Source organism: Ostrinia furnacalis, unplaced genomic scaffold, assembly GCF_004193835.3.
Source record: "Ostrinia furnacalis isolate ACB-3 unplaced genomic scaffold, ASM419383v2 OfSCF4295, whole genome shotgun sequence".
NCBI lineage: Eukaryota > Metazoa > Arthropoda > Insecta > Lepidoptera > Crambidae > Ostrinia > Ostrinia furnacalis.
The window spans coordinates 252091-279785 of NW_021134534.1; the positions used below are offsets into that span (position 1 = coordinate 252091).

At 42.5% G+C, this 27695-nt stretch overlaps 1 protein-coding gene across 3 annotated transcripts in view; it reads left to right on the forward strand.

Moving 5' to 3' along the window:
- Sra-1 (Cytoplasmic FMR1-interacting protein Sra-1) overlaps positions 1 to 22069 on the forward strand; it is a 31608-nt gene extending 9539 nt beyond the window's left edge. For 2 of the 3 annotated variants that reach the window (XM_028313634.1, XM_028313636.1), the window contains 18 exons: positions 6 to 197; positions 636 to 850; positions 2832 to 2962; positions 3333 to 3503; positions 3806 to 3888; positions 4431 to 4573; positions 5597 to 5770; positions 6453 to 6591; positions 7830 to 7916; positions 8637 to 8836; positions 10782 to 10915; positions 11232 to 11423; positions 13432 to 13556; positions 14356 to 14529; positions 15546 to 15727; positions 19454 to 19516; positions 20107 to 20254; positions 21643 to 22069. In XM_028313634.1, the coding sequence (XP_028169435.1) occupies positions 6 to 197; positions 636 to 850; positions 2832 to 2962; positions 3333 to 3503; positions 3806 to 3888; positions 4431 to 4573; positions 5597 to 5770; positions 6453 to 6591; positions 7830 to 7916; positions 8637 to 8836; positions 10782 to 10915; positions 11232 to 11423; positions 13432 to 13556; positions 14356 to 14529; positions 15546 to 15727; positions 19454 to 19516; positions 20107 to 20254; positions 21643 to 21804 (2715 nt within the window). In that variant the 3' untranslated portion in view covers positions 21805 to 22069. Of the gene's footprint in view, positions 1 to 5; positions 198 to 635; positions 851 to 2831; positions 2963 to 3332; positions 3504 to 3805; positions 3889 to 4430; positions 4574 to 5596; positions 5771 to 6452; positions 6592 to 7184; positions 7228 to 7829; positions 7917 to 8636; positions 8837 to 10781; positions 10916 to 11231; positions 11424 to 13431; positions 13557 to 14355; positions 14530 to 15545; positions 15728 to 19453; positions 19517 to 20106; positions 20255 to 21642 lie in introns of all 3 variants that reach the window. The other variant, XM_028313635.1, reaches the window with a different exon arrangement.
- The last annotated feature ends 5626 nt before the right edge of the window (positions 22070 to 27695 follow it).

Below are 27695 nucleotides of genomic sequence, written 5' to 3' on the forward strand. Positions count from 1 at the left end.
TACAGGTGACAACTACCTTCAAAGAAGCCGGTTCAGACGGCGAGAACAAAGCCGTATCCGAGCTATGCTTGCGAGGTCTACAGCTGCTGTCATCTTGGTGTTCAGTGCTCACTGAACTGTGCAGCTGGAAGCTTCTACATCCCACTGACCACGCTACCAACCAGCGCTGCCCGCCTGACGCTGAAGAATATGAAAGGGTAAGAGAATGAAAAATAAAAACTCCCATTTTCTACCATTTCAGTAGTTTTTTTGAAGAAAAACTACCATTTTGGAAGTTTTTATTTTAAAAACTTCCATTTCTACCATTTTAATAGAATTTTGAAAAAGTAACATTTTCTACCACAGTCCATGTCCATATAAAGACAGTTCCTACCATGGTGGTAGTTTGTTTTAGTAAATTTTGTACCATATTAATAAGTTTAAAATTATTTTTTACCATGAGGTTGTACAAAACGGTCTTTTTGTTAGAAAATGGACAAAAAAAAAGATGTTTCGTGGATAAGAATTGAAACAATACCAAATACAAGTCAAACTTAAAAAAGAAAACACAAATAATAAAAAAGAGGTCTACACTTTTTTTTAAATTCAACCATTTCCTGCCACAACAGTAATTTTAACCACCATTTTTGTTGCAGGCAACCCGCTACAACTACACATCCGAAGAGAAATTCGCCATGATCGAGGTGATCGCCATGATCAAGGGTCTCCAAGTGCTGATGGCTCGCATGGAGACAGTCTTCGCTGATGCAGCCAGGAGGTCCATATACGCTGAACTGCAGGACTTCGTTCAGCTGATACTGAGGGAACCGCTGAGGAAAGCCATTAAGAACAAGAAGGACCTTATTAGAAGGTAAGAAGTACTATTTTCTCCTGTTTTTGTTCAGTATTTTTTAGATTCCTGAAGAACATGTTAAAAATTTTATGCTCGGTGTCTCTTTAAAAGATCGAATCAGAAATGAGGAGATCCGTAAACGAACCAAAGTCGCTGACAGCCCGACGGATTAGCAAGCTGAAGTGGCAATGGGCAGGGCACATACGCAGAACTGACGGCCGATGGGGCAGCAAGGTTCTGGAGTGGAGGCGTAGGACGTCCACTCACAAGGAGGACCGACGATCTCATAAAGGTAGCAGGAATGCGCTAGATGCAGGCCGCTACCAACCGGCCATTGTGGAAATCATTGGGGGAGGCCTATGTTCAGCAGTGGACGTCCTGTGGCTGAAATGATGATGATGATGATGTCCAAGTGCTGATGGCTCGCATGGAGACAGTCTTCGCTGATGCAGCCAGGAGGTCCATATACGCTGAACTGCAGGACTTCGTTCAGTTGATACTGAGGGAACCGCTGAGGAAAGCCATTAAGAACAAGAAGGACCTTATTAGAAGGTAACAAGTACTACGAGGGGTGTTCAGAAAGTAATGAGAATGGGATATTTCTAACCATCACAAAAAATCAGAAAAAAATTGGGCAGCTAGCTTAATTCTTCACTAGCCCTTTACCTACGGGGCCGTTGGAAACCAAAGTCGCCTCTCAATACGGTGTATTTTAACCTATACAATTGTTTGCTCCACTTTACATCAAGATATTTTAAAAAGTATGAGGCTTGCGGTATTGAAATTTGGAATATTACATTTTCCAACTAATGTAGTTTCATAATTACAAGCGCATTTTACACTTAATTTGCAATTTTATTGTTTTTTTGTCGTAAACCGTAATTTAGTATTGGCTTTGCTAAAATAACAATAGATGCCACCCGTATTGAGAAGTGACTTTTGACTTGACAACTATAGGTGCCTCCCGTAGGTAAGAGGCTAGAAACTGGTAAAAAAACCATTTAAGTTCACCATTGCGGTTAAGAATTACATTTACCTGACCACGACTATTCGGAAAGACCTTGTTTTCTGTGGCCAAACCACCCGTTCACAGCAGCCCTAAAGTTGCGGTATCAGCCAAAAAAAAATTGATGCGATTGATGTACAGTCACGGAATGAAAAGGTTCGTCAGTTTTCAAATTGATTCCTTCAACGAATCGCGGGCACATATTACCCTTTGAAACTATGTTACAGAATAATCTCGAGTTAGAGAAAATAATCTTTAACTGTTCGTCAGTAAAGTTCAAAATTATTCAGATCAAAATTGTTTGACGATTTATCTTGTCAAGATTATTATGATTGATAAACTAAAACCTTTGTAGGGCAGCGAAGATGTTGTAGGTGTTGATGATTGAAAGGCCGTGGTTTCACTAATTAAGTTTATTGCCAGGTCTGCGCAGTTTAATACACACAATCACAAGTGTAATGGCCGGAGTACGAAACGCTACTGGGCGCGAAGGCGCTCAAAATACATACGTCACAAGATCGAACGAGTGAAGGAATGAATGAGTTTTAGTGTTGGAACCCAACAACCTTCTTGTTGGTTCAACCTGCCATTATTATTTCTTAAAAAAAAAAAAAACTACATTTTGTAACATTGCATGGGATAGAAAATTAAACAAGCAAAACCTTATTCGTTAGCAAACGTCATATTTATTTAAATGTTAGCAGCACTGTTTCTTGCACTGTTATGTTGGCGGGTTTGACTCTTACAGTACCTAGTGCAAGCGAAAACCGACACTAAGGTGACGAACCTTTTCATTCCGCGACTGTACTATCGGCAACAGTGTTAACTATCCATTGCCTGTCATGTCGTCTCGTTCTATCGCAAAGAATCACCATTTGATGAGAGCGAGAGCAAAAACGGAAATGGTTGTTGAATGGATAGTTAACAGTGTGGCCGTGTGTACATAATTTTGTTTTATAATACAGTTTGTAAACAACTAACATTTGTCCACAGTATAATAGTATCAGTGCGCGAAACGTGCGGCGATTGGGCGCGCGGTTGCGAGCCGCAACAAGACCCGGCGCTCCGAGGAAAGAAGGATGGCGAAGCTAGTTTCACGATCAAAGTACCGCGGCGAAACGTCGGTGAGTTGGAGAAAAAAACTACCATTTTGGTAGAAACCACTCCCTCAGAGAATGTCGTAAGACAACTAAGTGACAAATATACAAATTAATCATTTATTTATAACTAGCTTTCCGCCCGCGGCTTCGCCCGCGTGGAATTTTGTCTGTCACAGAAAAACTTTATCGCGCGCGTCCCTGTTTCAAAAACCGGGATAAAAACTATCCTATGTTCTTTCCCGGGACTCAAACTATCTCTATGCCAAATTTCATCAAAATCGGTTGCGAGGTTTAAGCGGGAAAGCGTAACAGACAGACAGACAGACAGACAGACAGACAGACAGAGTTACTTTCGCATTTATAATATTAGTTGGGATAAATCTCCTTTTCTCAGGCCCATCATCAACCCAGCTGTACATGGTCCGGACACAGCTAGAAGCGCTAATATCGGACAAGTCCGGCGGACGGCGGACACTGCGTAAAGACCTCGACGCGACCACGCTGCAGCAGATCGAACAGTTCCACCGGTTGAGCTTCTACTGGGGGTACATGCTCAATCTGTCGGGTGGGTAAAAAACTACCATTTTGTTAAAAAACTACTATTTTGGTAAAATAACAACTACCATTTTAGTTTAAAAAAAAACTACTATTTTGGTTAAAAATACTACTATTTTGGTAAATAGCTACTATTTTGGTTAGTTTTTTACCAAAAAGTAATCAAAATAGTAGTTACTACTTTTTGGTAAAAAAACTAATATTTTGGTATAAAACTGGTACTTTTTGTTGTTTCTTTGGAGATTGTTAAAAAGCTCATAAAAACTCTTTTGGGTTTGTAAAAAAATAATTATTTTTCTTCTTTGTCGTTAGATTCCTTGCAAAAATGCTGCGACCTATCTCAGCTGTGGTACAGAGAATTCTACCTCGAGATGACAATGGGTAGAAAAGTCAACGTAAGTAACATTTATTATAGTCGAACGATTCCGAAACGTCAAGTGACAAAGATCGGAACTAATAACTCAATATTGATGGTAGCGCCTTCCTGTAAATGTCATAATTATATGTAACTTCAGTGTTTTCCAAAGTGTCACGAAAACTCAGGAACTACATTACAAGTGCTAGGAGTCTCAATTTTTTATGGAGGTTTCTTTTAGAACGTAGGTTTTAACGGCCGGTTCACACATGTCTCCGTTTTACTGTTCCTTTTATCGTGTACGTTTTTTTTCGTCGATGGCGTATGTAGTTGTATGAGCGACTTAACACATGACACAGTATTTTGTATACAGTAATACATACATCGACGAAAAAAAAACGTACACGATAAAACGGAGACATGTGTGAACCGGCCGTAAAACGCGATTTTGGAAAATTCAACCCCTCCAAAAACTGGTTCCACGCATACGAAGTCGCAGGCGGCCGCTAGTATTCTATAAAAAAATCGTTCATCAGTGAACCATATTATGCTAAAATGATGATGTAATTCTACTCCAAACAGAAATGCACAGTCCGTCATCAACACAACGAGGAATGCAACGACCTGGTCACCATGGAAAAGCGAATCCAATTTCCCATAGAGATGTCCATGCCGTGGATACTGACGGACCACATCCTGAGGAGCAAGGAGCCGGCTATGATGGAGTGAGTACACTTTGACATTAATTAACATTAGCCGAACGTCGGTGAGCCGGAGAAAAAAACTACCATTTTGGTAGAAAATAGTAGTTTTTTAACAGGAGCAAGAAGGATGGCGAGGCTAGCTTCAACATCAAAGTGCCTAGGTGGAACATCGGTGAGTCGGAGAAAAAAACTACCATAATGGTAGAAATAGTAGTTTTTTATTTTCTAGCTTCACAATGAAAATGTAGAGGCGGAACGTCGGTGAGTGGGAGAAAAACTACCATTTTGGTAGAAATAGTAATTTTAAGTCACAGTCCGTCACCAACATAACGAGGAGTGCAACGACCTGGTCACCATGGAAAAACGCATCCAGTTCCCCATAGAGATGTCCATGACGTGGATATTGACTGATCATATACTGAGGAGCAAGGAGCCGGGTATGATGGAGTTAGTATACCTTGTCAATATGAGGTTATTTATTTAAACCTATTTGGACATTGAACAGGGTACAAAATACGAACTTAATGCTATAAGGGCATTTATTATTTATTTGCTTTAAAATTTGCAAGTGAACTTACAGATTGATCCAAAACATTCACAATGCTAATTTCTTCTCCAGTTATTGACCTATACATTGACCCGAAGCAGTGGTAGGGTTAAAGTAATACTATGATGTGTAAACGCACTTTTTAAAAAGCCTACTTGCAAAAAATAAAAGCGATTTTTTATGAATTAACCTTTGGTCCGAGATGAAATGCCACGATGGCCCCGCCTGACACGAGTCTTTGCGTCGAGTATACCAGAGGTAAATAGAGGATTTGCCTTATACTACGCTCGTTACATAAGTGCCACTTGTGGTCTAAACTGAATAAATATTTATGATTTTGATTTTTGATTTTGTTAGTCAGACGAGTTGGCCAGGCTTGATGTTCTTATGCTTGTCCATTAGTCGCTTTTTACGACAGCCATATGAAGAACAGGAATAGTCCGTGCCTGATTATGGTGATGATAATGATTTGAAAACTCATGTTTTTTTCGTTTCAGATACGTTCTCTACCCCCTGGATCTATACAACGATTCAGCCCAGTACGCTCTCACCGTGTTCAAGAAACAGTTTCTGTACGATGAAGTGGAAGCAGAAGTCAACCTGTGCTTCGACCAGTTTGTGTACAAGCTGTCTGAACAAGTCTACGCGCATTATAAGCAACTGGCTGCCAGGTTAGTACTTGTCTAGAGCTGTCTAGCTGTGTTTGTGCTTATTTTAGCCTCCCAAAAAGCACTGTGCTCTAGAAACAGTTTCTGTACGATGAAGTGGAAGCCGAAGTCAAGTATTTGTGTCTGTATCTAGCATCTATCATTTCTGTTTTCTGTGCAACGAGATGGAACTTGGAAGCCGAAGCGAACCTGTGCTTTTAATGTATTCTAGTTGGTAACTGTGCAACGAGATGAGTAATAATCTGTGCTATGACCAGTTAGTAAATAAGTTGTCTGAGAAAATGTACACACACTACAAGCAATTCGCTGCCAGGTTAGTACTTGTCTAGGGCCTGTTTTCACCATCAAGCCCTAATTTTTAAGTGACCCCTATGTAAACAAAATTCCTGTTAATTGTTACCATAGGGTTCACTTAAAAATTAGGGATTGGTGGTGAAAATGGGCATAGATGTGTTATATGTGCTCTTCATCCAGGTGAACAAAGTGAAATAATCCAGAAATACACAGGTTTTTATACGACCTAGTAGAATCCAAACTCAACCTGTGTTTCGACCAGTTAAGTTTTTTACTTGTAGTTTGATTTCAGTACTTTTAAAGATCGAATAAGCCTTAAAATAGGTTATTTAATCATGTAAAAATTATATTTTACAAGCATATTCCCTACTAATCTTTATTGTTCGCACAGCATGGTGCTCGACAAACGCTACCGAGCCGAATGCGCGGCTCGCGGCGCTTCCACGAGCGCCGGCGCCGGCCGCTACGCCTCGCTGCTGCGGCAGAGGCACGTGGCTCTGCTGGGACGACACGTGGACCTGTGCGCCTTGGTAAGTGGACTGACGACCTCGTAAAGGTAGGCAAGAAGGCGCTGGATGCAGGCCGCTGATGTGATGATGATGATGATCAGTCGTTTTCGACCAATTCGCTACGCCTCGCTGCTGCGGCAGAGGCACGTGGCTTTGCTGCGACGACACGTGGATTTGGGCGCTTTGGTAAGTCGGATTCATTAAGTCCCTTTTTCATTAAACTAAACGTAAAAACACGCAGCAATAAAAAGTGCAAATGAGACAGCGCACATCGTGTTCTTCACTCACACGTCACACAGACGTAGCGACGACGAATTGGCAAGCTGAAGTGGTAATGGACAGGGCACATAGTACGCAGAACTGACGACCGATGAGGCAACAGGACTCTGGAATGAAGGCTACTTACTGGCAATCGCAGCGTGGGACGTTCACCCATAAAGTGGGCAGATGACCTCATAAAGGTAGCAAGAAGGCGCTGGATGCAGGCCGCTACCAACCGGGCGATGTGGAAATCATTGGGGGAGGCCTATGTTCAGCAGGGGACGTCCTGTGGCTGCAATGATGATGATCAGTCGTTTTCGACGAAGTCGCTACGCCTCGCTGCTGAGACAGAGGCACGTGGCTCTGCTGGGACGACACGTGGACCTATGCGCCTTGGTAAGTGGACTGCGTTTCAGCCAAATGACGTCCACTGCTGGACAAAGGCCTCCTCCAAGGTTTTCCACAATGAACGGTACTGCGCTGCCCGCATCCAGGCTCTTCCCCCTTTACCAGATCATCGGTCCACCTAGTAGGAGGCCTGCCCACGCTACGTCTTCCAGCCCGTGGTCGCCACTCAAGAACTTTTCTGCCCCAACGGCCATCGTCGCTACGAGCTATGTGCCCCGCCCACTGCCACTTGATTTTACCAATTCTGCGAGCTATGTCGGTCACTTTGGTTCTCCTGCGGATCTCCTCATTTCTCCTCAGATTCGATCACGCAGGGAAACTCCATCGCCCTTTGGGTGACCTTGAGCCTTCTTATGAGGCCCATAGTGGACTGACGACCTCATAAAGGTAGTGGAAGGCGCTGGATGCAGGCCGCTACCAACCGGGCGATGTGGTAATCATTGGGGGAGGCCTATGTTCAGCAGTGGACGTCCTGTGGCTGAAATGATGATGATGTTAAACTTGCTATGTATTAAAAATGTTCTTTGGTTTTTTAGGGAGTTGCCATGTATAAAAACTATGTATTTCTCACACTGAATGTTTGTCCGCAGGTCGCGCAGCGTATAAACGCGGATATGCACCGCGCTCTCGACACCGCGGTCGCGAAATTCGAAGCTGGCGACATCACCGGTGTAGTTGTAAGTAACAATGTAAAGTTAAGGAAAGGGTTATCAACTAAAATATAAGTTACCAACCAAACTTTGTTATTTATCTGTGCAGTTTTGTGTTAATATTATACCATAGAGCAGCGGTTCCCGAATGGTGGTCCGCGGAACCCTGGGGTTCCGTGGAAAGACCGCAAGGGTTCCGTAAAAAATATTATCCCACGTTTCGTGACCCACGTTGTTCGCTCGCACCGACTTGTTTACGCACAAGGGAGGGGCAGGGCGTGCGGGCGGAGTAGTACGGGGGTTCCGCTAGGAAAAGTATAATCAATTAGGGTTCCTTGGCAAAAAAAAATTGGGAAACCCTGCCATAGAGTCTATGGTGTCAATGGCATAGACTATTTACGAAATACAAAACTAGAACACCGGTGTTCTTACTAAAATTTAACATCACACCGATAACAATAACTAATATAAACGTTAACGGGACTATTGATAACTACAAATCACTGTAGTCTGGTCTGTGAGCACGTAGAATTTTGTCCAATGACCCCAAGCTACCCATCCTTATCGCTCGCGCGTAATTATGTTGCTGTCGCGCTCGCACACTCACTGCGGGCGCCCGTCGCACAGTCGCGACAGCAATATAATGACGCGCGAGCGATAAGGATGGGTAGCTTGGGGTCATTGGACAAAATTCTACGTGCTCACAGACCGGGCTTTAATATTGGTAAATTTTAACCTTGTCCACAGGAATTAGAAGGCTTGATCTCCGTAAACCGTCTGTGCCACAAGCTGCTCAGTCGCTACCTAACACTGGATGAATTTGAATCAATCCTTCGCGAATCGGACCACGGAGTATTGGCGCCGTACGGCCGGATCGCTTTCCACGTGTTCTGGGAGCTGAACTACGACTTCCTGCCGAATTATTGTTACAATGCTGCCACTGACAGGTATGTATGAGTATTCTTTGAGTACACATCTATACACACACACATGGTGAGAGTTTCGGGCCCCTTGACTCCTTATAATGTGAGTTTCGGGCCCCTTGACGCCTTATAATGTGAGCTTTGAGCACCTTGACTCTCTATAATGCGAGTTTCAGGCCCCTTGACATTTTTTCTTTTATGTGACAGGAGGCAAACGACTCCTTATAATGTGAGCTTTGAGCACCTTGACTCTCTATAATGCGAGTTTCGGGCCCCTTGACTCCTTATAATGTGAGTTTTGGGCCCCTTGACTCCTTATAATGTGAATTTTAGGCATTTTGACTCCTTATTATATGAGTTTCGGGCCCCTTGACTCCCTATAATGTCGGTTGGGCCCCTTTGAGTCCCTATAATATGATTTCTGAGACCCTTAATTCCTGTTATGTATCTTTTTAACCCCTTGTATATGATGTAAGTTTTAGGCCCCTTGAGTCCCTATAATATACCTTTGAGTCCCTCAAGTCCCTATAATGTGACTTTGGATCCCTTGTCTCCCTATAATGTAGGTTTTGGGCTACTTGACTTCCTATAATGTGATCTTTGAGCCCTTGACTACCCATAAAAGTGACATTTGGTCACTTAAGTAACAACTTTTACAAAATTAATAACTAAAAGTCTGAACATAATATTAATTACTTCTTGGTGTTGAGCTACACCGCGTTTATAAGGTGTACCTTAATTGTAATTGCCTCGCTCTATATTACATGGTTTCATATATCAATATGTGGATTACGTAGTGGGATGTGTTACCACATAAATAATACATAAGTCTAGTAGATAAGTTAATTTCTGTAACACATTTGTTTGTAATTCCTAAAATAAATAAATAAACTTTCGAGCTGTTTGAACCTTTTGAAGCACCAACAATAAAGTGATTATGATGATGATGATAGATTCGTTTGAGCAGTTTAATTCATTTGAGCCACTATGGGTGACTTTTGAGTCATATTGGATGACTTGAGTCACATTAGATGACTTTTGAGCCATTTTAGATTTTGATCAGTTTGTGAAGCTTGAACCACCTTGATAAACGAAAGCCAATAGCCATTTTGTGCCGTTTAAGCCACATAAGCCGTATTATGCAGGTTTGTCAAGTGCCGTGGTCTTCAGTTCGCGGCGGGTGTGCAACGGGAGCGACCTCAGCAAGCGGGCCACGCTTTGCTGTGGGGTTCGAAGCAGCTTACCCTGGCTTATTCGACTCTGAAGGAGCCTTGACCCACTTGTAGCATTGTTAGAGCCACTCGAGACACTTTAGGCGGCTCTTGAGCCGTTTAAGCCACATGGATGTCTTGAAAGCCGTTTGAGTCACTTAAAATACACAAACCTACTAAAGTGACATTTGTTTGAGCCAATCAAAGTGACTTTTGAGCCATTTTAAACACTATTTAAGCCATTTCTGCCACTTGAGCCACGCTGGTCCTTTTAAACCCTCCAAGCCACTATGTATTTTGTGCCGTTTAAGCCACATAAGCAACATAAGCCGTATTCTGCAGGTTCGTCAAGTGCCGCGGCCTACAATTCGCCGCAGGTGTTCAACGGGAACGACCACAGCAAGTCGGTCATGCGCTTCTATGGGGCTCCAGGCAACTCACGCTGGCTTATTCGACTCTGAAGGAGCCTTGACCCACTTGTAGCATTGTTAGAGCCACTCGAGACACTTTAGGCGGCTCTTGAGCCGTTTAAGCCACATGGATGTCTTGAAAGCTGTTTGAGTCACTTAAAATACACAAAGCTACAAAAGTGACATTTGTTTGAGCCATTTGAGCCAATAAAAGTGACTTTTGAGCCATTTTAGACGCTATTTGAGCCATTTCTGCCACTTGAGCCACCCTGGTCCTTTTAAACCCTCCAAGCCACTATCCATTTTGTGCTGTTTAAGCCACATTAGCCACTAAGCCGTGTGTCGCAGGTTCGTCAAGTGCCGTGGCCTTCAATTTGCCGCGGGTGTTCAACGGGAGCGGCCTCAGCAAGCGGGCCACGCTTTGCTGTGGGGTTCGAAGCAGCTTACCCTGGCTTATTCGGCACAATACGCGCAGTACAACGGTAAGTTTATAAGTATTTATTTTAATTTATTTAGACTGGCAGAGCTAGAATACATGCCTAAAATCTATTAAGATTATGAGCTCTTCTGAGCTTTCCAAACTTTTGTTCTAAAATCATTTATGTTTAATGCCCGTTTTCACCATCAATCCCTAATTTTTAAGTGACCCCTATTGTAACACATAACAGGAATTTTGTTTACATAGGAGTCACTTAAAATTTAGGGATTGATGGTAAAAACGGGCATCAGAGAAGCATTGGGACCAGAATTCATGCAGGCGAAACCGCATTTGTGAATAATATTTGAATGTTTCTATAGGTTTCGTAGGCGCAGTGCATCTACACGCGCTAGTCCGCCTGTTAGGATACCAGGGCGTGGCGATGGTGGTGTCTGAGCTTCTGGGCGTTGCACGCGGCTTGCTGCACGGGACATTGGCTCAGTTCACGCGGGCCTTACAGGCCGCCATGCCGCGGCATTGCAAGCTGCCGCGATACGACTATGGATCTAACGGTACGTAATATTAAGGCTGTGCCTTACATCTGGATCTAATGGTACGTGGTATTAGGGCTGCGATTTTTGTGTCCCTAATGTGTCACTTTGAGCCCCTAGAGTCCCTATAATGTGACTTTTGAGCCTCTAGTGTCTCTATAATACGACTTTTGAGCCCCTAGTGTCCCTTTAGTATGACTTTTGAGCCCCTTGATTTCCGATAATGTGGCTGAGCCTCTAGAGTCCCTATAATGTGACTTTTAAGCCCTTAGTGTCCCTATAATATGAAACTTTGAGTCCCTAGTGTCCCTATAATATGACTTGAGCCCCTGGTATCCCTATAATATGACTTGAGCCCCTGGTGTCCCTATAATACGACTTTTGAGCCCCCAGTGTCCCTATAATATGGATCTTTGAGCCCGTAGTGTCCATATAATATGACTTTTGAGCCCCTTGAGCCCCCAGTGACCAATAACCGTGACACTTAACCTTCACGGTTAAGTTTATCCGGGGGAAAGTTAAACTGTCATTGGACCCGCAACGAAATTATTCAAAACCATAGACAGAGAGAAATAAACAAGTGGACAATTAACTGCTTGTGCCCCTCTGACAAAAAGGCACCCGCTCAGCGTACATCAAGACCGCCAGGGCTTGTCTTGAAACTGATTTTCAGCGGGGGCCCTCTGTTGTCACGGCGTACCCCTGCTGACGGAGAAAACAAACATAAAGAAAGAAACAATTACAATAATAATAATAAATTATAGCCTGGCCAGGAACATAAAAATAAGGCATAGAGGCGCGTCAATTGCATTTGATAGTGCAACACTGAGTACAGTCGTACCTGTGTTAAATTAATAGTATCAGGATTCAGGATTACGGGCTAATTTGATATTTTCATAAATTAACGAAAAAATGTTATTAAAGGTAACCTGCTTTAAATAAATGAAATGAAACCATCAATCGAGTTAGTAGGATTTATTTTATTATTCATCAATAATCAAATTCAGAACTTGAATATTCAACTGCAATGTCTGCTCATGAACGCTTCAAACTCGGTACTTCTTTCCCAATTCCATAAAATTCAACACTTAGAAAGTGACAAAAAACTTTAAAATAGGTAGTTGAAACAAACTACAGCTAATTTTCATAGTGGACTGTACTATACGATAAACATGTCAGTCAATTTGACAACCTTTGTCGAAAACATTATTCAATGAAAATATTGTCCGAACCCTTAGTATTTCTCTTCGACAAATACTTTAACACGTTGTGAACCACTTTTCTTTCACGACTATAAAAAGATTTTAGCAATTTAATTCACAAAATCAATTGCGCACATTTAAAATAAAGTTTGTTTACACTTTGACAGCAATAGACTGACATGCAAGGTGACATGTCAATGAAGTTTTCAGTTACTGTTGCCATTAAAAGAAATTAGTACCATTAGTTTTCCGCAACATGGCGAGGGTTTTTATGTTCCTGGTCAGGCTATACAATACTCGTCGGCCGTTTGGTATAGTGGTTCGAAACGGACCACTATTACGGAGGTAGCGGGTTCGATTCCCGCACAGTACAAACATTTGTGTGCATGAACATATTTGTTTGTATTGGACTGGGTGTTTTCTATGTATAATAAGTATGTATTTACAAAAAAAAAGTATTTAAGTATGTTTGTATCCGTTGTCTAGTACCCATAGTACAAGCTTTGCTTAGTTTGGGACTAGAAGCGCAGTGTAAAATGTTTTTTTTAAAGAAAGATACATTTATTACAATGGACATTACACAAATACAGGCAATTACATAGACATGACAGTGGCACATAATAATGGAAGAAGAAAAATTAAAAACAAGAGTAAACCCATTCACCAACAAGATGCCCACTGCAACGGGACCCCACTCAGCATATGCCGTGGCCCACGGTGACGAAGGCCACGGCGCTGGTTTTCAATATGTATAAGTCCAAGGATATTTATTTTATTTTATTTATTTATGGCTGAATAAATGATAATCATGTGTTTGTCTATTCCAGGTGTGCTGGGCTACTATCACGCGCAGTTGACCGACATAGTGCAGTACCCAGACGCTCGCACGGAACTGTTCCACGCCTTCAGGGAGCTCGGGAACATCATACTGTTCTGCATGCTCATTGAACAGGTAAGTCCATGATATAATTATTTAGATCATTTAAATATGATAGAAAAAACATAAAATTGCTTTTAACTCCCTGTAGAGACTCAGTTGGCCGATAGTGTTTACAGAATGTCCAATTCCCAGAATGTCCCGTTCACAGATCGCAAAATATAATATCCAATCTTCCAATCTTTGTCTTGAAGCGCTGGTAGGACCCAAAATATAAGGAGTCATGTAAAGTGCCCCATAAGGGCTACCTTTTTTTATTTACTATATTTTGACGTTCATAAGTGCCACCAGTGGTGGTCTAAATTGAATAAAATATTCTTGATTTGATTTTGATCAGAATATTTAGAATGGAGTTCGCAAAATATCTAATCAGAATATCCAGATCAGTTTTGTGCAATTTGCAGAATGCACATTACGCAAATCCAATTCATCTGTCTATCTCTCTGTGTTTGGTGATGTCCAAAGTTTATTTCAAATCAAATCATTTAAGCAGTCCTTAGGTCCTTTATAAAGCGCTTATACATTTATATTTATTAATGGACAATTTGACACCTTTCTCCAATAATTCGTCATCACAACTTTTCTAAAAAGACACTTCATTCTGGTCTTAAAAACTTAATTAATTTTAAATTACCTGTAAATTACGATTTTTGGTCGCATTGTAATTGAAAAAAGTAGTTTAATTGACTTGACAAAATAGTGACGTCACTTGCTTGTAGTGCCATACAAAATCTATGGGAGAGTTTCGTTTTGACAGTTTTAAAAAGTACGTCAATTGATTGGTGGTGTCAACATGTCTATTCTTATTCTCCAGGCGCTGAGTCAAGAAGAAGTGACGGACCTCCTCCACGCGGCGCCATTCCAGAACATTCTGCCGCGTCCCTTCGCGGCGGAGGGCGAGAAACCCGAGGCCAAGCAGAAGCGGCTTGAGGCCAAGTACGCCGCGCTGCAGATCGTGCCCAATGTGGACAAGTTCGGGACCGCCAAGGTGAGTAAAAGTGACAGTAAAGTCAAGCTCTTATTCAGTACATAGGCCCTTTCCAGAGCGCTTATACACGTCCCAAATATAGCTTGCCCTACCACCACTTCGGGACAACATATGGGCTGTTGCTGAGAAGAAGTGGCGGAAGAAACTCAGTCACCTTTGACAGCTGCTTTTTTAGATACAGTAGGCGAGTGACATAACATCCTAGTGAGAAACCCGAGGGAGGTCTAGTATGCCGCATTGCAGATTGTGCCTTATGTGGACAATATAATTAATAGTATCAGGTGTTACTTTGCGGAAAACCATAATTAAAAATAGCTTAAAATTTTCTGAACTAAGCGGAAATTTTAAGCTAAGTAATTTTATCTTTCTAATATTTAATGTGGACAAGTTCGGGACCTCCAAGGTCAGTAAGGTTGCTCGGTATTTCTGTACGAGATCGAATCAGAAATGAGGAGATCAATAAACGAACTAAAGTACATAGCCCGACGAATTAGCAAATTATGCTAGACAAGTCACAATAATATTATAAAATATTAAGATTTAGACTCTGCCTTTATCCGAAACTTTGAATCGATTACGGTTATTTTTTTATGGTTACGGATATCCATAACATCCATGCTCAGTGTGCTTATTCTGTGTTTACGTTAGGTATGCTCGTATGAAGATTTTAGTTCTTGAAACTTCGCCGCTAGGGGCGCTGTACAATCTGTCATACATTTAATGTCATTTATTACGTATAGATGACCCACGCTGAACTGTCCCACCAAACTCAATGACAGGGGGGCGCTACCATCGTTCAACTATTATGGTTTCATTGGTTTCCAACATGGCAAAAATCGGAACCAGCGATCCGGTATTGACGGTGGCGCCTCGCTGTCAATGTCATGGACAGGACAGTTCAGTATTTTGGAACTATACTCGCTAGCGAGGACATCTTACGTAACCTCATGGTGAGCACACTGGACTAGAGTTCCGCTCCGTTTCAGTAGAAATAACTTGTCCATTATCCATTCCAGCAAAGCCAGCTAGCGCGCGAAGGCGAGCTGTTAACCCGCGAGCGCCTGTGCTGCGGCCTGTCTCTCTTCGCGGTGGTCTTGCGGCGCCTGCGCGCCTGCCTCGCCGCGCCGCAGTGGCCCGCCGCCGCCGCGCCGCCGCACCACGCGCCGCCACACGCGGATGATACGGCGGAGTTCCACAGGTGAGTGGACCCCCGAGGGAGGACCCCCACGTGGAATATTGGACCCCCGATACTGGACGCCTAGAAACTGGACCCCGGATATTGGACCCCCACGCGGGATACTGGACCCCCAGAAAGGACCCCCGGATATTGGACCCCCGAGGACCCCCTGATATTGGACCCCCATGTCATGGACCCCCTGACCTCCAAATACTGGACCCCCACGTCATGATGGCTCCCGATGAGACCCTAGTGGCCCCCGCCGCACTGGAATCCCGAGTGACCCCCTAGATTGTGACCCCCATCGCACTAGTGAGACCCCAAGTGGCCCCAACAGTGACCCCTGATATTGGACCCCCTAACCTTCATACTGGACCCCCAATATTGGACCCCCACCCGGGATACTGGTTTCCCAGTAAGTTGACCCTTGATATTGGACCCCCGGATACTGGACCCCTGTCACATATGGGTGAGCCCAAGTAGCCCCCTTGATAGTGGCCCTCTAGATCAGTGTCCTAGCTGTGTCCGCTCGCATCTGTGTTGCGGCCACCTAGATAGTGACGTCGCACTCTGGTGACACTCCCAGCTAGTGAATAGAGGTCAGTGTCCTATCTGTCTACCCGCGAGCGCCTGTGCTGCGGCTTGTCCCTGTTGGCGGTGGTCTTGCGGCGCCTGCGCGCCTGCCTCGCCGCGCCGCAGTGGCCCGCCGCCGCCGCGCCGCCGCATCATGTCCCGCCGCACGCTGATGATACAGCTGAGTTCCACAGGTGAGCGGACTGGACCCCCAATGTTGGACCCCCAGAAAGTTGACCCATTAATATTGGACCTGGACCCCCACGCGGAATACTGGACCCCCCTGATATTGGACCCCACGCGAGATATTGGACCCCCGGATACTGGACCCCAGATATTGGACCCCCACGTGGGATATTGGACCCCACGCGGGATATTGGACCCCACGCGGGATACCGGACCCCCATGGAGTGACCCCCCTAGATACTGGACCCTTATCTGTGATATTGGACCCCCACATACGACCCCTGACACTGGCCCCCCCATGGAGTGACCCCTCCCCCTAACAGTGACCCCCAGCGCACAGGTGAGCCCATAGTGACCCCCTAAAGTGGCCCCCGTCGCACTAGTAAGACTAGTGGCCCACGTCGCACGCTGGCGAGACCCAAGTGGCTCCTGTTGCACTAATATGTCACTAGGAGCTCAAGTAACCCCTATCAGTGGCCCCCACCGCACACTGGTGGTCCTGAGTGGCCTCCATGAGCCCTGAGTGACCCCTAGATAGTGACCCTTGTCGCACGCAGTTGAGTATCAGAATATCCCCCAACAGTGACCCCTGGAGCATAAGAGTAAGCCCTGAGTGACCCGTTAGATAGTGACTCCCGTCGCACTAGTCTAGTAATAACCCGCCCGGGTCTCTGCTGCGGCTTGTCTCTACGCTGTGGTCCTCAACGCATAGGTGAGCCCATAGTGACCTACTACAGTAGCCCGCGTCGCGGATAGTGGCTCTAGATCAGTGTCCTTTAGCTGCGCCTGTGCTGCGGCCTGTCTCTGTTCGCGGTGGTCTTGCGGCGACTGCGCGCCTGCCTCGCCGCGCCGCAGTGGCCCGCCGCCGCCGCGCCGCCGCACCATGCCCCGCCACACGCGGATGATACGGCGGAGTTTCACAGGTGAGTCCCGAGTGGCCCCCTGACTTGGCCCCCGCCCCCCGGGAATGGCCCCCAACTTGTACCTGGTGGCCCGCGTCGCACACTGGTGACACCGAAGTGGCCCCTGTTGCACTAATAAGCCACTAGGAGCTCAAGTAACCCCTATTAGTGGCCCCCATCGCACACTGGTGAGTCCTGAGTGGCCCCCATGAGCCCTGAGTGACCCCTACATAGTGACGCAGTTGAGTATCAGAATATCCCCCAACAGTGACACTCAGGGATTCCTCTTTTGCTCCGGAAGCAAAAGAGGAATCCCTGAGTGACACCCCATATAGTGACCGCCGGCGCTACAGGTGACACTCCCAGATAGTGACTCGAGGTCAGTGTATACTGATGAAGAAGCCTCCTTAACAATGGCCCTCTAGAACAGTGTCCTCTAGCTGTGTCTAGCTGCGTTTCTGCTGCGGCTTGTCCTTGTTCGCTGTGGTCTTCCTGCCTCGCCGCGCCGCAGTGGCCCGCCGCCGCCGCGCCGCCGCATCATGCCCCGCCACACGCTGATGATACGGCGGAGTTTCACAGGTGAGTCCCGAGTGGCTCCCTGACTTGGCCCCCGCCCCCCCCCGGGAATGGCCCCCGCTTTGGCCCCGGTACCCCGTAGATGTTGACCCCCATCGCACTAGTGCTACCCTAGTGAACCCCGGCATTGGCCGCAAATAGGTGAGCTCAAGTGACCCCCATCAGTGGCCCCCATCGCACACTGGTGGAGTCCCGAGTGGCCTCTATGAGCCCTGAGTGACCCCTAGATAGTGACCCCCGTCGCACCTGGATAGTGACTCGAGGTCAGTCTCCCAGTTGTAACCCGCCCGCCTGCGTCCTTGTCCGTGAGCCCTAGTAGGCTCCATGACAGTAGACACTAGTCGAGTGACCGCCCGCTCGAGTGATAGCTGTGTCGGACTCGCGTTTGACAGTGACTCCTGTCGCACTAGTGACACTACCGGATAGTGACACGAGGTCAGTGTATACTGATGACTCGAGATACTGGACCCCTGTCGCATATAGGTGAGCCCAAGTAGCCCTCTTGACAGTGGCTCTAGATCGCTAGTGGCTCGTCTCTGGCCGCGGTGGTCCCGCTTAGTTGCTGTGGACAAGGGTAAGTGAGCCCAAGTGACCACTGACTGCCTGCTAGTCTAGTGATAACCCGCCCGCGTCTCTGCTGCGGCCTGTCCCTGTTGGCGGTGGTCTTACGCCGACTGCGTGCCTGCCTCGCCGCGCCGCAGTGGCCCGCCGCACCACGCGCCGCCGCACGCTGATGATACAGCTGAGTTCCACAGGTGAGCGGACTGGACCCCCAATGTTGGACCCCCAGAAAGTTGACCCATTAATACTGGACCTGGACCCCCCTGATATTGGACCCCACGAAAATTGACCCCTCGGTATTGGACCCCTCCCCCCCCAACAGTGACCCCAGCTCACAGATAGCCCATCGTGACTCCCTACAGTGACCCCCCGTCGCACTAGTGAGACCCAAGTGGCCCCAACAGTGACCCCCAGCGCACAGATGAGCCCATAGTGACCCCCAGCTCACTGATGAGCCCATAGTGATCTAGATCAGTGACCTCCCTTGCTGTGTAAGTGACTTCTAACTTCCCAAGTGCATAGTAGTAAGCCCTGAGTGACCCCTTAGATAATGACTTCCGTCGCACACAGTTGATGCCGAGTAGCCTCTTGACAGTTGCAAGGGTGAGTATCCCGTTGGGATATTAGACCCCATGAGCCCCGATTGTCCCACCACGTCGACGACACCGCCGCGTTCCACAGGTGAGCAAATGGCCCCTCGGATAGGGACCCCTACATAATGGACCCCCTTGAAGAGTGGCTCAAAACACACCGACGACACTGTCGATTTCCACAGGTGATGGCGCACGACGAAATCTCAAATTATAACTCTCAAAGTAGGGTGTAGACATCCTCTAAAACGGATTTTACAAAACTACACCCCTAAAGGGGTGAACGGGGGTAAACTAAATACGCGTGCGAAGTCGCGGGCGGCCGCTAGTAACCAATTTAATTGACCTTTTGTTCGCAGATTGTGGTCGGCCCTGCAGTTCCTGTATTGCATCCCAGTTGGCGACACACAGTTTACTGTTGAGTAAGTAACTGTCTAAATAATATTTTATAAACCCTAAACCAAGAGCTAGGTTGTACAAGTTTTAGTTTGTATTGTTCGCAGATGAGTCGATTTAGCTACATCTCTGAGGATTTTGGATTTTTATGTACTTCATTAATAATAATCTTTATTAATAATTATAAAGAAAGTAAAGATTTTATTTTTGTATTTGTATTGAATAGGTTCCGAAACTACTGGACAGATTTGAAAATTCTTTCACCTTTAGGATTGTAATTTTTCCCTGAGAAACATATTCATATTTTTTTGTTAAACACCTATGTATATGTATGTTCATAATAAAATAAGGCACTGGAAGATCGCAACTTTATAACGAAAGAGCAACAAACTACCTGAAATTGGAGAGTATATTTTATACTAGCTTTTTTCCGCGGATTTGACATTGTCGATTTATTTGATAGAGACAGTTTGAGACCCAGGGAAGAAGTAAGAATAGTTCTTATTCTTGTTTTTGCGTCATAGGATTTAGACTTTGAGACGGACCGAAATCGCGGGGAAGCTACTGATAAACAAATTAAAAAAATCTTTTTAATAATGGTGACCATTGTTCATAGGGAGCTGTTCGGCGAAGGTCTCCACTGGGCCGGTTGCACCATCATCGCTCTATTAGGGCAGCAGAGGCGTTTCGAAGCGCTGGACTTCTGCTACCATATCCTGAGGGTGCAACGGGTGGATGGGAAGGATGAACTGGTCAAAGGCATCGTAAGTTACCGACTAGATCTTAGTGCAGTGGAATCCCGATTATCCGAATTAATTAAAACCAAGGGTAATCCGGATAATCGATTACAAAGTAAAATCGAACAATAATTAACTTTTCACTAATAGAAAATGGTTCATTTACATCATTTAGATTTTAGAACATTGGGTGAACCAATTTCTATTAACAATGAACCAAGACGACGTCTGTCTGTACCGTGTTCGGTGGCGGCGCCGAGCCGTATCACAGACGGCGCTGTGCCCTATTGATGGTTCCAGGCAGTGGCGGCGTAAGGCGTGGGCGACGTGGGCCACCGCCTACGGCCTCGCGGTACAAGGGGCCTCGCGCATCAAAAATTTTGAAAAAATGTATACAAGGTGGAGATGACAATATCACAATACGACAATAAATGCAAACATTGACTATTAAATATAAATTCTTGATAGCTAAACAATGTACCTAGTTAAAAATAAAAATATATTTTTTTCCAAACAAATTCAGTCATAATCAGACACAAAATTAAGCAACAACACGGTTTTAAGTGACGAACATTATTCTTTGGCGCAATATTCCTTTAAAAATAATCACTGAATCAAGAAATCAGAAACTGTCAATGAAAGACCATTGACCCGTTTTTTTTTATTATTTCATAAAATCCGTCTTCAGGTCGCCACAGAACAAGGCCTCGCGAAATCTGTCTTGCCCACATCAAATTTAGGTCTTGCCCCGCCACTGGTTCCAGGCCTTAAATCGTTAATTAAAGCCATGAAGATTGAGTCCGGATAATCGGATATCCGGATAATCGAGATTCTACTGTTCTTGTTTTTTGAGTGTATTTTATAAAGAGTTAAGATACTTTTTATTGCAAACCACAAAAGGAAGGCAACGTCGAGCCAGAAACGAAACGTTACAATTTAGGCGCTTTTATCGCTAGCCACAATCTCTTCCAGATAATCCAGGGATAGGACAATTTAACAAAAACATTTTTGTCTATGTTTTTAAGATTCTTTTTGACTGATAGTTTTGAATAATCTATTTATCGACGACGTTCTGATTAATAGATAGTACCGAAGTAATATTGAATATTAAGGTACGATCCGTGGTACGATAGTCCTTACACTTTCGATAATACAGTCTAAATTGTGCAGTCTCTTTTGTGTCTATTTCTTTACTTTCTTGGTTTGTGTTGTGTACAATAAAGTTGAATGTTTATTTATTTATTTATTTGTGTGTGTTTTGAGACGTGAAACGTCAGCGAGACTAGATTTCTTTAGATTTGTATGCTTTGTCACGTCATAATATGTCAATGTCACCCCTCCCGTGCCGCTCCCACATCTCAAACACTGACTCAGATAAGCGCTAACCTATAATCTATCTATTTTCATCCCTACAGCCCCTCAAAAGGATGGTGGACCGCATCCGTCGTTTCCAAGTGCTAAACTCGCAGATATTCAGCGTGCTAGCGAGACACATATCGGCGGACGACGAGCGGGCGGGCGTCGAACACGTGAGGTGCTTCCCGCCACCTTCCGCCCCTCAACATCATATGAATTAGGGGGGTGAGTATAGATTTTGGGGTGAAAATTCAAATATACACAGACATAAAGATAGATATTCAAAAAAATGCACAAAAGCTTACAATATTATAACTATAAATTGGGAGGAAAATCAGTAGACAATTGTAGACAATTAAAATATTATTAAATGCTTCCCGCCGCCCTCCGCCCCTCAACATCATATGAATTAGGGGGGACGAAGTGAGTATAGTTAGGGGCAGGAATGTTATGGATATCCGCAACCGTAACCGAAACTTTCGGATATCCGAAATAAAAAAACATCCATAACCATAACCGATTCAAAGGTTTCGGATAGTTTCGGATGTAGGCAGGTTAGGAATTGCATTTTGAAGTACATTAGTTTTTTTCCCATAAGATAAAAGCTTTTTTGTGAGACCAAAAGATGGTGACAGATGCCAAAGAAATCTCTTCTGTACCCATTCTATTCGTAATTCATGAACTGTGTTGGACAACTATTGAAATTTGCATTCTATACTTAGCACAGATATCCGTAACCGTAACCGAAGCTTTCGGATATCCGAAACAAAAAAATATCCGTAACCGAAACCGGTATAATATTATTCCAATATCCGTAACCGTTTCCGCTACCGAAACTACATATCCATAACATCCCTATAGGGGGTTGAACAATATACGATGACGATGTAGAATGGGACGAAAATCCAAATATAGACAACTATAGAGATGAACTCATGAAAAATTAATATATATTGTCTAGTTTATCAAACACGTGCGGTGCTTCCCACCCCCTTCTGCCCCTCAACATCTTATGAATTAGGGGATGAAGTGAGTATTGATTTTGGTATGAATAGAGAAAGAACAAAACATTAGGTTGAAATTCAAACAAAATTTTAGAAATTAATGCGTAAAAATTCAAATACTAATGTTATGTTTTACCTTATGAATTGGGATAAAAAATAGAGTATAGACAACTGTAGAGAGAGACTAGTTCGAAAACACGCCACTCTTCTCTTCGCCTCAACACAATATACACAGAAATAAAGATAGATACTCAAAAAAATGCGCAAAAACTTACAATGTTATAACTATAAATTGGGATGAAAATCAATAGACAATTGTAGTATGCCCCTCAACATCACATGAACTAGGGGGATGTCTGGTGAGTATAGTTAGGGGGTTGAAAGAGAGTAAAATGTTATGAATTATTATTATTCAGAACTGTAGCGATAATATTAAGGCTGGTTTTAGAGTCACGCTGACAGTCAGCGCTGACAGCCGAAATGTATGAAGCGTCGGCGCCGAGCGATTAGCGTCACTCAGGAACGTTCCCTTCAATTACATACATATAGATCAGTCAGCGCCGACGGTCAGCGAACGGTCAACGCGATTCTAAAACCAGCCTAAATTTTTTCTACTCCGCGCCTCAGCACTACCTATATGAATTAGGGGAGTATAGATATTGGAGTAAAAATTCATATTATTTAAAAAATTCAAGCTATTCAGACGACTATAAAATGTGCGATAGCGATTCAGACAAATAAATGATGAACGTGGGATAACAAAAAGGGGATGAGTATAGAAAAGGGGATGAAAACTGATAATTAAATGACTTTTCAGTGCTCTGACAAAGGAAGTATCTGTTTTCAAAAATATTTTGTGCTATGAAATTGTAATTAGGTTAAATATAGCAATAAGTATTATATTGATGCAATATTTGGATAGTTACTATGAATGTAATATCAATTATCCTGCTTTCGCCTCCGAGATTTATTTTACCATGTAGTAGTACCCCTGTACGACAACCCAATCCGCACACAATATTCAGCGTAGTAGTATTAAAAAACAAAAGAGCGGGCAACCCCACCCCTACCACGNAATATAATGAGACCGCTCGGACACCGAGACCACAGCGAGGTAGGGGTGGGGTTGCCCGCTCTTTTGTTTTTTAATACTACTACGCTGAATATTGTGTGCGGATTGGGTTGTCGTACAGGGGTACTACTACATGGTAAAATAAATCTCTTCGGCGAAAACAGGATAATTTAGATCGAACTTCACTTGGTAAGTTCGTTTGATCATTCAATAAAGGTTCCTTGTCAGGACTATGGAACCCTAATAATACCTAGAAAGCTACTCAAAATTAAGTTACAATGTTTTTTTTTATTTGTAATAGGCATTTTGATACTTTTGTAACTTGTCAGAAAACGAGTAGAAGTAGGAAGAGTATGAGGAATTATTATGAAATAAATGAAAATAAACAAGTAGGGCCTGTAATTTAAAGATCATGAAGTCTCTAGTTATAGTAGAATGATACTATCGTATGATTCTGTTTATGGTAATATGGACTAAAATTGATACTTATAATGTAAATTCTACTTGTTATGCTTTAAAAAATTATACACTCCATATACATTTTAGGCTAAGTTTCTGTAAAGGTGGTCACTGAAAGTATTTATTCATGTGTAATGTAATCCTATGTAACGTGTGGAATAGCAATAAAGAATTTGAATTAATATCAGCGGTTGATGTTTGACCGCAAATAACAAAATATCGAAGTAAAATTATTTTTTAATAACCATTATACTACCTAATACATGCTACATACATGAGGTAGTTTCTCAATCCTTGGTTATTATTAATATTAGAATTTCTGGTTAATTTTAATAGTCTTCATTTTACATATAAATAACTTGAAAAAGTAGAACTGCCTAGGTCGGGAGTCAAACCACATACCTTTTGTTTGCCGGGCGACTACATTTTGAATCGTTACATTACAAGCGAATACACTTAGTCAGTGGTCACCTTATTGTATAAGATTAATAATGAGATCGTACTTGTATTATTATAATAATATGCCAAGTAGAGTAAGATTGTATGGGATTATGTATGAAATGTGTAGTTGCTTTTTATAATAAAAATCTTTTATTCGATTATGATTTTTTTATTTATTTTTTCTCCTTTTACTATTTTTTTTTTCACTTAAGTAAATACCAAGTTTGTACTAGTCCTAGTACACTCAAGAACGGCTGAATTGATTTGGCTGATTTTGGTTTTGAAATTTTTGTCGTAGTCCAGGGTTTTAAATGCTGAGAAAAAGGTTCGTTGAAAAGAAAATTAATAAGGCGGTACGTAGTTCTCCTGGTCAGCAAGTATTACAATCTATACTAATAAATAAATATAGGAGGACTTTGCAAACAGTTGCTAAACTTTTAGGAGCGACTTTTAGAATCAGTAACTTCATCGGGTAAGGTTTTTTAATTATTTTTTTTTCGAAAATTACGTTAAAAAATAATTACGATAAAGTTATAGAGCTTATTAAAACAATGCCAACTGTTTGCAATTTCACCCTGTATAAAATAATAATTATAAGTTGAATAAACTTACCTTTCTCTTCTTCTCCGAGGGTATGGCCTGCAGCAGCATAACTCCTCACAATAACTAACACTACACCAAACCACGGTACACTACACTATAACCCGGTTTTTATTGGCGGTCAAGCTGTAGATCCTGGCTACACAGGAGTTGCAGCGGTGGGAACGAGAGGTGGGAATAGTCCCTTTATAACGAGTCGAGTTAACTGCGCATCTGGCGGCCGTGACGTCACATCGCCGCTCTGGTACGGACGGGGCGACATCGCTCGCACGTGAGAGTACGTGAGTGCGAGGAAGAGTCGTATTCCAGCGAGGTACGAAGTTTTTCGAACGGGTTACGGGACTATTCCCACCTCTCGTTCCCACCGCTGCAACTCCTGTGTAGCCAGGATCTACAGCTTGACCGCCAATAACCCAACCAGTGAAGGTCAAGTTCTCGATCGGGTTGTACATTATTACACACTGCACTGCACATTTATCAGCACCGATGTGCTCAGTCCGACGGTTAGACAATGACTGACTCGATACGGAGTGCCTAAGCAAAGTGGCATGGTGGGGGTACCACGTGGTTGGTTTCATCGTTTAATTACTTTTAATTTATAGAAATGAGTATTTAGTAAAGAATAATCATATTTTTATTTATTATGTTTTTTTTTTAATACAATTACCTAGTTTAAAAAAAATACAATAAAAAAGATACCATGGCTTCCAGAACTAAAGTAAAAATCTTAACACAAAAAATATTTTTAAGACGTTGCAAGAAGTCACTCACTGGTACTTTGCAAATACTGATTTATTCTTTTTTTTTAATATAGATATATTCTTATTAGTGCGTATTTAAATTTATTTATTCTACTAATATCACTTACAAGAGCAACAGGGTTTCTTCATACCTTTTACGAGAAAATAAAAACGAATATTTCAGTTTTCGCATAATTTTTTTATTAAGTCTTACAAGTATGTTATCTAGCCTAAGAAGTAACCTTCACAGGTGAAATAATATGTAATAATATATTACATCGCCGGACTATGTGGTAAACGATATAAATCTACGAGCGCGAAATACATAAGTAAAACGACACTTCAAACACTCTGTAGGGTAAACCAGAGAGTGATTGCCCACTGGTAGTGATTGCCCGCTTTAAGAATAATATTGTCAGGTGCTGACTTTGAATCACTCTAGTTAGATTTGAATTTACTAAGTAGATGGCTCCGAGATCAATGTACATACATTAGATTTAAAATTTACAATAGGAAACACTAAAAAAAAACAGTTATGGCGGATTTCGTCAAGACGGGTGAAAATGTTACTCAAACTGGTAAAGACTTTAACAATTTTACTAAGGAATTACTTGCTTAGAGGTTAAATATTTTTTGCAAGTTACTTAATATTCAACTAATGGTGTATAGTCATGATGAAATTATAAGTGTTTTCTCCATTATCAATGAAAATAACTGATAAAATTTTATTTCTAACGGTCATTTTAACGGTGGGTAATCACTGCACGTAAATCTGTATATTTTTAGTTATTGCCCACCATCATTTCAGTTATTGCCATATGTTAATGTATAGTTATTACCCAGGGCAATTATTATTAGAGTGTTGCCACCATGCAGTAGCAGTGTTTAAGTTGCTCATTGCTAGACTTGTTTTGCAAATTATAGGCATAAATATTGAAATGGCTTTTAATGTTTCATTTTCAGTATGCCAAAGACTCCAAAAGTTCAATATAGCATAGAACATTTGCAAAAAGCGATCGAAGCTGTACAAGACGTATCCAACAATTTATCTACAAGATAAATTGCAGAAAAATATGGTTTGGCTTGAAAAAATTGATAAAAATTCAAACGCAAATACAAAAAATGAAAATCCTACGTTAAATCTACTAGTGAAAATGTTAATTGTAAGGAAATAGATACAACTTTAGGGAAGAATAACCAACAGCTAATTGAACATTCTGAGCAACCACTTGAACTGATATCAAAGAAGATAAAAAATAAATACATATAAAATTTACATATAAAATTCAGATTTTTGCGTCATCTATGTTTTGAAGTAGATGATTCTGTCTCTACCGATTCTGACTCATCAACATCAGCTCAAGAAATATTTGATAATTATTATGTTAATAAGGCCAAACGTAATTTATTTTGAAATTTTGAAGACTGTACTACTAGAATATAAGTTTGATGTATTGTTTTGCTTATTTAAAGCCTATTTTCTCATTTTAAAATTGATTATTTTGTTTTAAGATACTGGGCAATTACTGTGCTTTGATGTGGGCAATTAGTGTAAGTAATGGGCAATGACTGTACTTTTTGGAGGATTTTAAATTTATTTCAATATTTTCTAAGTTACGTAAGTTTTAACTAAAAACTGTTAATATTCTGTTTAACAGTTTATTGAGTTATAAGAAAAAAGTCATAAATGCTCGATAATTAAAATACTTTCTTTAATTTTTCATCTCAATGTGTTTGAAATCTTTAAGTGGGCAATAGCTATACGGTTTACCCTATATAACTTTTTTTCAATCCTA